The sequence below is a fragment of the Scylla paramamosain genome, chromosome 4, assembly GCF_035594125.1.
Source record: "Scylla paramamosain isolate STU-SP2022 chromosome 4, ASM3559412v1, whole genome shotgun sequence".
NCBI lineage: Eukaryota > Metazoa > Arthropoda > Malacostraca > Decapoda > Portunidae > Scylla > Scylla paramamosain.
The window spans coordinates 29,557,496-29,569,734 of NC_087154.1; the positions used below are offsets into that span (position 1 = coordinate 29,557,496).

Here is a 12,239-nt window from a genome sequence, read left to right on the forward strand (position 1 = left end):
ATGACAAAAACATATACACACACTCATACAGGTCTAGGCTATGCAGCTGGAACAAATAAGCATTTTCTAGTGTTTTTAATACTCTGGGTTTTGCAATTCTCAAGTTTAGTGCTATGCTTCTGGAAGAAAGCAATTGTGAAACTTAAGAGGGTACTGTACTTTGAAAGATAAATATGTATTCTATATTGTGTTATTCCCTACAATTCACATAAACAAGAACCTGAAGAAAAGAACTATACTTACAAGCAATTTCTGAGAGACAAATGAGCACCTTCTTGGAATATGAATCTCCCACAATGCGCTTTTTTGTGACAGAAAGTAGGTCATCAGGATCTGGAGGTAGTGGAGCCAAAGCACCAGAGTCTGGCAAGTAGCAGAGGGTTAGCATACGCAGTAAATTGCGAGTCACATAACGTGCAGTGAGGACAGGCCCGAGCCGTCCTGCCAACCATAAAACACTCTCACAACATACATCTGACATGCTGTGACCAAGCTCAATTCTGCTTCGATCATATGGGCTTTCTTTTTCTTTGTGAGGTCTTTGCAAAGACTCCTTACTTTCTTCAGTGTCAATATTGGTAACACATTTAAATTTCTCAAGGCGGAAGTCTGGGAGTGAGCTGGAATATTCTCTTGCAGACTTGGTAGATGATATTTCAGGCAATGCCCCACTACGGGGAATGTTGATACCACTAGTGACTGATGAGGGGGACATTGGGTAAGCAGTGGTTGAAGAAGCTGCATAAGCTGATGCCAGAGGAGTTGGAGTATCAAGTTCACTATGGACCTCTTCCTCTTCCTCATCATTTTCTTCCTGTTCTCTTTCTACTTCCTCTCCTCTTTCTTCTCCCTCCTCCTCACCAGCACTTGGAGAAGGAGAGTGAGATGGAATAGAACCAATTCCTTCCTGAAGAGACACGTCATCCAAACTCAAGGTTTCAGAAGCCATGGGTGATCTAGAAGGAAAAACAAAATGAATAAATAAAAATAGATAAACAAAATAAAATAAAATAATACCATATATTCTCATGCTCCTTTACATTTACACCATATATACAGATGTGCCATTTTTATAGTAGCTGAGTGATATCACCTTTCAATTACATTTGCAGACAAAACCACATAATGAATAACTGGTATATGTTAGAAAGAAAAGTAGCATGCATGAGTGATTTCTTGCTTGTCTATGGTTGTGACAGATGGATCTTCCCTTACAAAAATTTACCAGCAAGAAAACTGTCTCATGTGAAACCACCTTAAAGTAATGTGGTATGGAAAGGTAGTGGATGATAGTATGAGGAATACAATTAAGGGCAGTAAATTGCTTGATGAGGTACTGTATGCTGGTGTATAAGGCAACATTGTGTATAAGATGACCCAAAATTTTCTAGTTAAAACATAAGTTTTGCATTATACTTGCCATATAAAAATACTCCTTTCCAAGGAAGACCACTCAGCTTATACCAGATTAGATATGAACTGCACATATGGTAGTGAAGACAAAACCTACAAACTCACATAGTTCTTGACGTGGCATTGCTGCACCACTGCACCACTGCCTCATTATGGATATGAGGACAAAAAGAACACTTACTCACACAATTCTACATGCGGAGGCCCTGGACTGCTGTGTCATGCAAGATGTGAAGACGAAATATACACAATCACATAGTTCTAGATGTGGCAGCTCTGCACCACTGCATCATGCCAGATGTCAGGACAAAACACAAAAAACACATAATTCTAGATGTGGTGGACCTGGACTGCTGTCACACCAGATGTGAGAACAAAACACACAGTTCTAGATGTGGCAGCACCACACAGCTGTGTCACACCAAGTGTGAAGATGAAACATACACACTCACACAGTTCTACGCTAAACAGCTAAAATAAATAAGTTTTTTTTTTTTTTCACTGTTTTCAATATCCTGAGTTTCACAGTCCTCAGGTTTAGCACTATGTTATACAGGGAGTAACATGAGTTTCTGTGGATATTGCTAAAGGTAACAGTACGGGTTATTCAAAATAAAAAATGTTCTAGGCATATATGCATTTTGAGGCCTTGTTTAGCTATGTTATGAAATTCAAGGAGGACAGATACAACAGCCAGGCTGGGTGGGTAACCATGGCAGATAAACACCATGACCATATACTCCACATTACTGTAAGTGTAAGGCACTGCTGATGGTTTTTTCTCTCTAAATTATGCAGTGTAATCTAAACATATGCACTGTCACTGCTTCAGTGGGTAACTGTGTGTGACCAATTAATAACAGCTGATCTAATACTAGCCTTGTTCCTTCCCCCTCCCTGCCTGGCAGGTCAGTTATTCTATTTGTTGCTAATTACATGCATACTATAATTGTGTAATGTTTATCGATAAATCATCCACTTGTTTCATTATGGGATACTATAAAGCCACAAAACTAGTAGAAATCATGCTGAATAATTCACAATTTCACCATCAGACATCCATGTCTACACATCCCAGCATGGATACCCACCTGGCCCAACCATTGTATCTGTTGCCCAGTCACACTTAAATTTCATACCATGGCCATCAAAATGCAAATGTGCATTTTGATTTTTGACAAGCAAAACAATGCCTCAAAATGCACATGTACATAGTTTTTTAGCTAAGAATAATCTATACTTTCACTTCTAGCAATTCCCATAGAAACTCATTTTACACCCAGAGTAAGATAAGAGTATAGTACTTGTATTATGCTACACTTCTACAGTTCTAGATGTGGCAGCCCTGCACCACTGCATCACGCCAGATTCCTGGACAAAACACAAAGATTCACACAATTCTAGATGTGGTGGCCATATTATCATTGTGCACTGTCACACCACATGTGAGAACAAAACACAAACACACTCACACAGTTCTAGAATAGTATACATGGATTGAGTTAGAAATTAAGTGAATATCAGAGCCTGTAAATAATTGGCTGATCAAAAAGCACAAATTAAAGGATGAAAAGAGAGAGATCTAGATCTGATGAGAGGAGCATATGGCTGAGGGAAGGACAAGGAATAGGATGGATTGACAGTAGGAAGATGGACATCTGTGGAGTGAGGAAGAGAGGCTGTCCATAAAAGGAGAGCAATTGTGAAACCATAAATGGAGGCAAAACTCTAAGGAACTTGGCAGAAGATTCTTGCATATCTGATCCTACTGCCTAATTAGGTCAGATGTAAAAGATAAATAATTTCTGTTGCCAAGTATAAGATGCAACTGACCCTCATGAAGTGCAGCAGTGAGGATTAGACCTCTCTCCATATAGCACTGAGGTTAAGACGTGTAAGAGGATGATTGTATGTATGCGGATGTCCTAGCTATCTCTCTTAATGGAGACATGTCAGCTTTGTAAACAGAAAGATACAAAAGAATAGATAGACAGATTGACTAAAATTTCATCATGAAGTAATATTTCATACCAGATAATTTCTTACAGAAATATAGAAGTATAGAAATATAACAGTTTTACCTTAATTGATCACTAGTATCTTGCAATGGTGTGTCTGGAGACTTGCTATCAACCTCTTCTTCACCACCTTCAAATACAAAAACTTCTGAAAATATTACAAAATTGTCAGAGATACTGGGAAAGAAAAAAAATCTAGTGAAACATGAAATGCTTGAACTATCAACTTCAACAGCCCTGACTTGAACACAGAAGCATTCTAAAGATATTCCAGTGTCCTTTACTTGCCTTGAGGTTTGTATAAAAATAACATGCTTTACAGCAATTTGTTTCCAACTTTAAATGCTTCAGCATAGGACAGGACAGCCTTGTGAATACAGTGTAACAGAGCTTTGAAGCTAAAATTTTATAGAAAATTTTCACAAGCTTGCAGTTTCAGGTTTTATATGCTTATCTTATCCTGTTTGAGGAAGCATAGATATTTAACTTCCTTTTCCAGAGATTCCTTTTATGAAACTTAATTTTCTGACTTGATGGCCAAATACAGGAGTAAAACAGCTACTGAACCAGATCTATGAAGCATAACAAATCATTGTTTGACATCTGCCATACAAAAGCTTTCTCATTAGGTATGAATACCAGTTGGTATAAATGATGATTCCCTGTCAAAAGCCCACTATTACTTTTAAGTGATATGTATGTAAAAATACACTTAAATCTTTACTCTTAAAATATTCTGCACTAGTTGTTCTTCAGCCTGCATGCTTATTAGGATGATGCAGAATTTTCTTGCATGTGGACTTGCATGTTTTCTTTAATTGTGAGAGGTATACTAGTAGTTAATTTTAGCAATCTTCATAAAAGCAGGTACTATTTCTATAGTGATGCTGCATCTTGTTGGTCCATGCTACCACTGGAAGCATAGGCTTAAACTTAAATTCCCATAAATTTTAGGTGGTGGAATGTTTGATGAGCTAATTTGCTCATGGCCACATGCCAGACACATCAAAAACTTCTGATAGTCTAGTATAAATCCTTAGTGTCTTAATTATCCACATTTAGTTTTAATTCATCTTTTATATATTTAAGTAAAGTTTAACTTCTTACAATGACCTGGCATAACATAAAAATATTGGTTTAAAAAGATATATCCAGATACTGCTTTACAGGTTGGGTAGTAAATATATGTACCAAAATTAACAGCTAAGTACTAAGCATAAATACAACAGAAAGCTGCATGAAAAGGTTAATTTATGAATGACACTAGGAATGGCATCATATAAACAGATATCTTTCGTAAACTAACTGGCTTGAATGACACGTCTGTGAGAAAGAGCTATCATTTCAAGTCATATATAATAATAATGGAGTTTCCTCTTTTTCTGTTTCTGTATAAGAAAATAAATAAAGTCAGGTCTAACCTGGCTCTGCTTCAGCCTCTTCTGGATTGAGATCAGTAGATTGATCCTGGTCAGAATGAAGCCTGAGAGTAATTTCAGCAGCACTGGAATGTGAGTCTTCCTCACATGGTGATATTACTCCTTCAACACCCAAACTTATGTCCACACTCCTGCAGGAAAGATAACATCACCACTGTAACTGTTGAAGCAATGCACAAGGAATGACTGAGAGACTGATATGATTTACAGAAATTATGGAAAACAAAAAATCTGCAAGGCATCAAAGCTGCTAATTTTCTACATTTCACATTCTTTATAAAAAAAAATGGATTAATTTTTAAAGGTGAATTTTCATTCATATGAAAAAAAAAAAAGTCACTAGATTAGGTCTGTTAAATATTTAATACTTTATAATCAATCAAGTACTGAACAGTTTTGCATACTTGAGACTTGTTGACTGCTTCCTCATTAATTCAGGTGATTGATGACTTTTCCCCAGAATATCCTTATATCCTCCTACACCCTCAATAAGAGGAGTGATGAAGTGAGAAAGAAACTTTTCCAAGCCCAGCCACACTATCAGTTGCAGCAGGAAGGATCGATGGAAGAGCTTTAAATGTTTATCAGTTACATTTTCGGCTTCAAACAATTTCACCAAAGGTGGTAAAAGATGTTTGTTTGCTCCTTCAGGTCCAAGGGCCTGAGCTAAAATAGAAGTCAGGTACCAGGCAGCACTCACAGCACTCTCTGGACACTCAAATAATTCTGTCAGGAAAGGTAAAATAAGGTCTAGCCCTTCCAGGGAAAGAGATGGCAATATATCTGGAAGATCTCTAGCAGCCATTTTAACTCTATTTGCCATCACTTTCTGAATATATTCCTTTCTCTCATGTGGATCAACATGAATGCCCTGAGCTTCATATAACAGACAAGAGTACTGCCTCATTTTGCACACAAATCTATACAACTTAGGAAAATATGAGGGAAAAACCACCAAATTAATAAGTGGCTGCAACAACTGGTGAGGGCTAGGAGGTGGCAGACCATCTGAGGATACAGGATCATATTTACTAGGAAGGCTTGTGTGCTCTGTATCTTGGGAACTCAACATCTGGAATATGATCTGCAAGGCTCGACGAGCACAGCGAGGCATGTCATTTTGGTCATGTGCCAACAGTTTTTGAGCATGAGCATATCGTTCCCTGAGGGAGGCTCTCCTTCCTAAACCTCGGCATTTGGAAGCTGAAAACATTTCAACAATCATGCAGCCTATAGCTTGCATGTCCCTCACTCGTCTTAAATGGGCTGCTTGCTTCACTGCCTGCTGATTGTCCTTAAACTTAATTAACTGCTTTGGAATCCTTCTTGAAGCTTTTAGTACAAAATTAAACTGCATTTCTAATTGATTCATTGCAACTAAAGGATTATAATCATGAGGCAATTGGATGCATGGTAATTCTGCTTGCTTTTCTTCACATAAAGATGTTCTTGAACGACTCAATTTCTTGGAAAGAGCCAAGGCTTTGAAGTTTTCCATTTCCTCATCTTGTCTTTCTGGGGCTGAATCTGCTTCACTCTGCTCATCACATTTCTCAGTTTCTGAAAAAGGAAGGAAAAAAAAAAAGTAAAATGATCAAACAAATATTACAATATTTGCTATTTGTAATAATTTCATATTACTTGAATACTTCTACCTTGTGATTTTGTATATTGTTAGCTATTCTATTTTCTCAAATATTTCAAATATGCAGCTGAATATGTGCATTATTTTCATTTAAACCCATTATGGTCATTGTAAACCAAAGAACTGGCTTCAACTTCCTCCACTGTAGATATGAAATGTACATTTGCAAAGCTTGTTAAGGCTGTTAAAGATAAGCTTATATCATGAGAATAATCTGAAGCTTAGACAAAGTGGATGCAACATAAGAATGGCCAAGAAAGTCACAACCTGGCTGTACAAAGGAAATTATTATCCATATGAATGCTGTATTGCTCCCAAACATAAGCAAACATCAGCTCAGTGATGGTGGTGGGAGGCAGAGAAAAGTGCAGCACACACAGCAAAAGGGACCAACCCTCCCACTCCTCCACTACCTGACTCAGAGGAAGACAGCTCTGCTTCCCCTCCCTCTGGTTCAGACTGGTAACCTTTCCGGTTGTCTGCATGGTGCACAAAGACCACTTACAATTTTTCAGTTCATTACAATATGTTTACTAACTATTATCCTGTACATTCTAACTTACTTGTATAACCTTTAGATGTTCTTCAATACTTTATTTACGTGATACTGTATCTATTATGTGCTTATATGGTCTAGTGGAATGGAACCACAGGTATGAGCATTGCTCCTAGCTCCTTATAGAAATATACCATTCAAATTAAGTGACATTCATTAAATGAATACTAATGATGAATAATTCAACCTTGCATAAATGACGTGTCAATAACATAAAAACATATCACGTGAAAAGCAGTTGTGATTAAGATTAGACTTTCAGCCTGATTTACCTGCTTTTTACCTTTATAAATGTATATAAAAGAAGATTAATAATAGCTGGAACATGTAGAGTTTATCTAACAACACACCAAGCTGACAACTCCATAAGGAGATGGCCAACTAAAAGTGAACATGAACACACACACACACACACACACACAAAATCCTTACAAATTGTCAATTTGATTTTAGAAAGGAGAAATCTTGTCTTACCAATTTGTCGTGTTATTATTCAAGAGTGATTGATATAATACACGAGAGACATGGTTGGGCAGACTGCATTCACCTAGATTTAAGAAAAGCTTTTGATAAGGTGCCACATAAAAGACTTCTATGGAAACTGGAGAAGATAGGTGGTGTAAACAAAAGACTGTTGGAATGGATGAAGGATTTTTTAAAAAACAGAGAGATGTGAACAGTAATAAGGGACCTGACATCAGTGTGGAGCCTGGTATTAACTGGGGTTCCCTTAAGGATAGAGTTAGCATCAATGATATTTGTGGTGTATCTAAATGATATGGTGGAGAACATATCCAGCTATGTGAATCTTTTTGCTAATGATCCAAAACTTCTGAGAAGAGTGAAGGAAATTGGGAGTGATGTTCTCAGAGGAATTACCACTGGAAAACATATTAATAAGATAACAGGTGAAAGTCTCAGCCTACTAAGAAATACAAGAGTTGCCTTTGCTTATCTAGATGAAGAAATCATGAGGAAAATAATCACCACAATGATACCTCCAAGATTAGAGTATGCAGCGGTAATTTGGTTACCACATGAAAAAAAGCACATAAGAAAGTTGGAAGGCATACAGAGAGCAGTAACCAAGATGATACCAGAATTGCAAGATCTGCCATACAAAGAGAGACTAGCTAGGATGCAACTCCCTACCTTGGAAGAGGGAGATGACAGAAAGGTGATATGATTGCACTTTAAAGATAACTGAGTGGGATGGAAAACCTATATAGGGAAGATCTATTTGTAATGAATGAAAGAGAAACAAAGGGACATGGAAGAAAAGTAAAAGCAACCACCTGCAGAAGGGACATAAAGAAGTTTAGCTTCCCTCATAGAAGAATTGAGGCATGGAATAGACTGGAGAGGGAAGTGGTGTGTGCTAGAAATATTCATGACTTTAAGGAAAAGTTAGATAAAAACAGTTATGGAGACAGGACAGTACAAGCTTAGTTCCTCTCCTGTAGTCACAACTAGGTAAATACAACTAGGTAAATGCATGCACATCCACAACTACACAATCACCAGATACCAATACTCTTTATCATCTCTAATGAGGCCAGTTAACTGTACCAGATGCAAGTTTATCTCACACAGAGGCATCTACAACTGCTTTCCATTCAGTCCTACTATGAACACACAAATCCTTTTATCTTCTAATGCTTTCTTTATACAGTGCATCCATCTCATTTGAAGTATTACTCTCAGTTTTATACCTCTCACAGATTATCCAATTATTTTATTCACCAAATACTCTTTGACTGTCCTACACTTTTCTGTTCTGTCTCTTTTGTTTAATGGAAAGAAAAGTTGTTTATGAAGGGATGAAATAGATTACAAGACTGAAAGTGGTGTTATTAACCTCCATCACTTGTCTCGACTAATGCTGACTTAATTTCTGCGCATAAAAAATGTTCAGTCTTGATGTAAGTGCAGGAAATATTACAATTTATATCTTACTTGTCTCTGGGTGTGGAGTAACAGTTAGTTTTGGAGGTGAGCGACCAAGATATGGGGAAGAAGTAAGCCTCGGTGGATGAGGTGTGGTGAAAAGCTGCACCACGCCTCCACTAGCCAGGAATGTGTGATGATCAACTAGCTGCAGGCATACATTTTTAGCCTTAACTGAGGCTCCTCCTGACAGTCTGGAACACATACATAAAGTAGTCTATTAAAAAAAAAAAAAAGAGAGAGAAACTTAAAAAAAAATACTTTTGCTAAAATCAGTAAGTTACAGGTGATGTAGCACCTGGGAAAAATAATCCAGTTCAATGCAAAGAAAATTATATGCATAACTCTAAAGAATCTGACAAGCTGCCAATGAAGTATCTTTTCTATAAGCTAAATTCTGTTAAAGAAAAATCATCACAAACACAAAGTAGAAAAATAGCTTTGATAGAAAATTATACAATCATTTAATAAAACTTGAAAAAAAAGACAAAATATATATAAAAGAATTAATAAAATGGTATATGGGATATAACAAAGTGACAAGCAAAATCCTCAGGGTCAATAATCAGGATAGGACAAAGAAGTAATGGGTTCAGGGTCAATAAAGTTAGATTAAAAAAAAAAAAAAAAAAAAAAAAAAAAAAAAAAAAAAAAAGAGGTCAGAAGGACTGGTTCTCAAACAGAGTGGCAAATGAATGGAGCAAACTCAGTAATCAATGTGATTCTGCCAAATCATTATGGAACTTTAAAACTGGCAGCTAGAAGTAAGTAGATATGTTTCATACAAAGACTTCCATGTGCAGGCCTAAAAAGTTTCTTACAGCTACCCTTATCTTATTATGTTCTTAAAGTATTTGATGACTTACTTATGCCCAAAATTAAGATCAATCCAATGGTGAAGTCTGCGAGACACTCTCTCACTCTCCAGCATACTGCGGTGAAGACTCAAGAAGTTCCCTGTATCTGAACACCACTCAGGTACTTCTAGATCACCCATGTCTTCATGCATACTCTGTCAATAACATAATAACTATACTATGAACTAAGTAACAATTAATTTCCTAAAGAGCTCTCAGATACTAATCCATAAATCAGATATTAATCCATGAATCTTATACTCTTAACTAACCCATACATTGGAAGTCTCTAACTGATCATCTACTAATCCAAGCTTATTTAAGTTTTCCTTCAGATTAATCTTGACTATTTTTATTTCTTACTCAAGTGAACACTGTGACAGAAACAACATCCTCTCTTATCCTTATCTTTTTAGACATTCTTGTTTTTATACCACAATTTCAAATCTCTAAATTTCACTCACCATAATTTTTTTTCTATACAACAATCCAGTCCACCAACACACAGACATCAAGTTTGACAAGTATGCACACACCTTGAAAATTGAAGAATCAGTATAGAATTCTGGAATGCATTCATCTGGTGTCCATTCATACAGGCGGCTTACAGTTGATGGGTAATGTTCTGGCACCCACTGCTGGCGTACATACTTAGTCAAGACTTCCTTAGGAGTTACTCGAGCCTTGTACACGTAGTATGTTATTTCACTGAATACCTCTGTTACATGGTGAGCTGCCTGGAAAACAAATTTATGTTCAAATCTTAGGAAAAGTTCAAGGAAAGTCAAGAGAAATGCACCAAGCTGACACTCCCCAAGAAGAAGCAGTATAGATAACACAGGTATGCACAAATACATATGACAAATATTGTAGCATATCTCAAGAAATTTGGCATTTTCCAGCGAGTATTAGTAGATTCCAACACACACACACACACACACACATATATATATATATATATATATATATATATATATATATATATATATATATATACAGTGGCACCTTGACTTATGAGTTTAATTCATTCTGTGACAGGGCTTGTAACTCAATTTGCTTCTATATCAAATAAACTTTCCCCATTCAAATTAATTGAAATGCCATTAATTCATTCTAGCCCCCAAAAATACCCCTGTTTTTTTGTTATGTGTTTTTAAATACAGTAAACTGTTGATATAACAAACCTCTGTTTACCAAATTTCTGGTATAATGACCCTTTTAAGGCTATGGAACACTCATTTTATGAAACTGTTTGCAAATTACGGCATATTTCAAAATCATCAAATGCTTGCTTTATTTTATGAACATCCTAGGTCTTAAAATGCAGGAGAATTAGCTGACACACAGTTAACTACATGTTTGAGAGATGAATTATAGCTGTGACAACCAGTGAGTGACCTTGACATCGGCTGATAACGTCTCATTTGCTCTCTCTCTCTCTCTCTGTTAAATCATCTGAGAGGGAAAGGGAGAAAGAGAGCATTGCATCATTGGCCATCATCAAGGTCATTAGCTGAGACACACACAACCACAATTCTCTCTCTCTCTCTCTGTGTGTGTGTGTGTGTGTGTGTGTGTGTGTGTGTGTGTGTGTGTGTGTGTGTGTGTGTGTGTGTGTGTGTGTGTGTGTGTGTGCGTGCGTGTGTGATTCACCTACGGTCATCTGCTGGTCACCCAGCCAGCCGTTACCCAATGGAAAGAGCTCAGAGCTCATAGTGACCGATCTCTGGGTAGGACTGAGACCTCTTACACACCACACACCATGACAGCAAGGTCACAACCCCTCGGGTTACATCCTGTACCTACTTGCTGCTAGGTGAACAGGGGCTACACATTAAGATTCTCGCCCATTTGCCTCGCCGCTCCAGGGATTCGAAGCTGGGCCTTCTTGGTTGTGAGCTGAGTGTGCTAACCACTACACTATGTGGTGTGTGTGTGTGTGTGTGTGCTAATTTATCTGGAAGAGAGAGAGAGAGAGAGAGAGAGAGAGAGAGAGAGAGAGAGAGAGAGAGAGAGAGAGAGAGAGAGAGAGAGAGAGAGAGAGAGAGAGAGAGAGAGAGAGAGAGAGAGAGAGAGAGGGGGGGGGAAGTGTCGAATCATTGGCTGTTGTCAGGGCCACTAACTGGATGTCACAACCACAATTCATATCTCTCTCTCTCTCTCTCCCCCCCCATATGTGTCCTTTATATCAAGGGTTTACTGAAAGAAAATGTATTTATAAATAATAAATGTATAAAAACAGGTGAAGTGAACAATTGAGACAAGAAATGCTGGGCAGATGTTGTGGCACTCACTGTGCCAACTAACGGCAGTGTAGCTGAAGCTTGCTCTCAGATTTAGGCTTGAAACTCAAAGCAAAAAACT

At 37.4% G+C, this 12,239-nt stretch overlaps 1 protein-coding gene across 1 annotated transcript in view; it reads right to left on the minus strand.

Moving 5' to 3' along the window:
* Positions 1-12,239, minus strand: part of LOC135099952 (WD repeat-containing protein 81-like) — a 35,905-nt gene that overhangs the window by 18,748 nt on the left and 4,918 nt on the right. Inside the window, 9 exon segments of the mRNA XM_064002687.1 lie at positions 244-956; positions 1,599-1,697; positions 3,495-3,579; positions 4,853-5,001; positions 5,275-6,430; positions 6,929-6,994; positions 9,028-9,212; positions 9,885-10,030; positions 10,412-10,612. Coding sequence (XP_063858757.1) covers positions 244-956; positions 1,599-1,697; positions 3,495-3,579; positions 4,853-5,001; positions 5,275-6,430; positions 6,929-6,994; positions 9,028-9,212; positions 9,885-10,030; positions 10,412-10,612 — 2,800 coding nt within the window.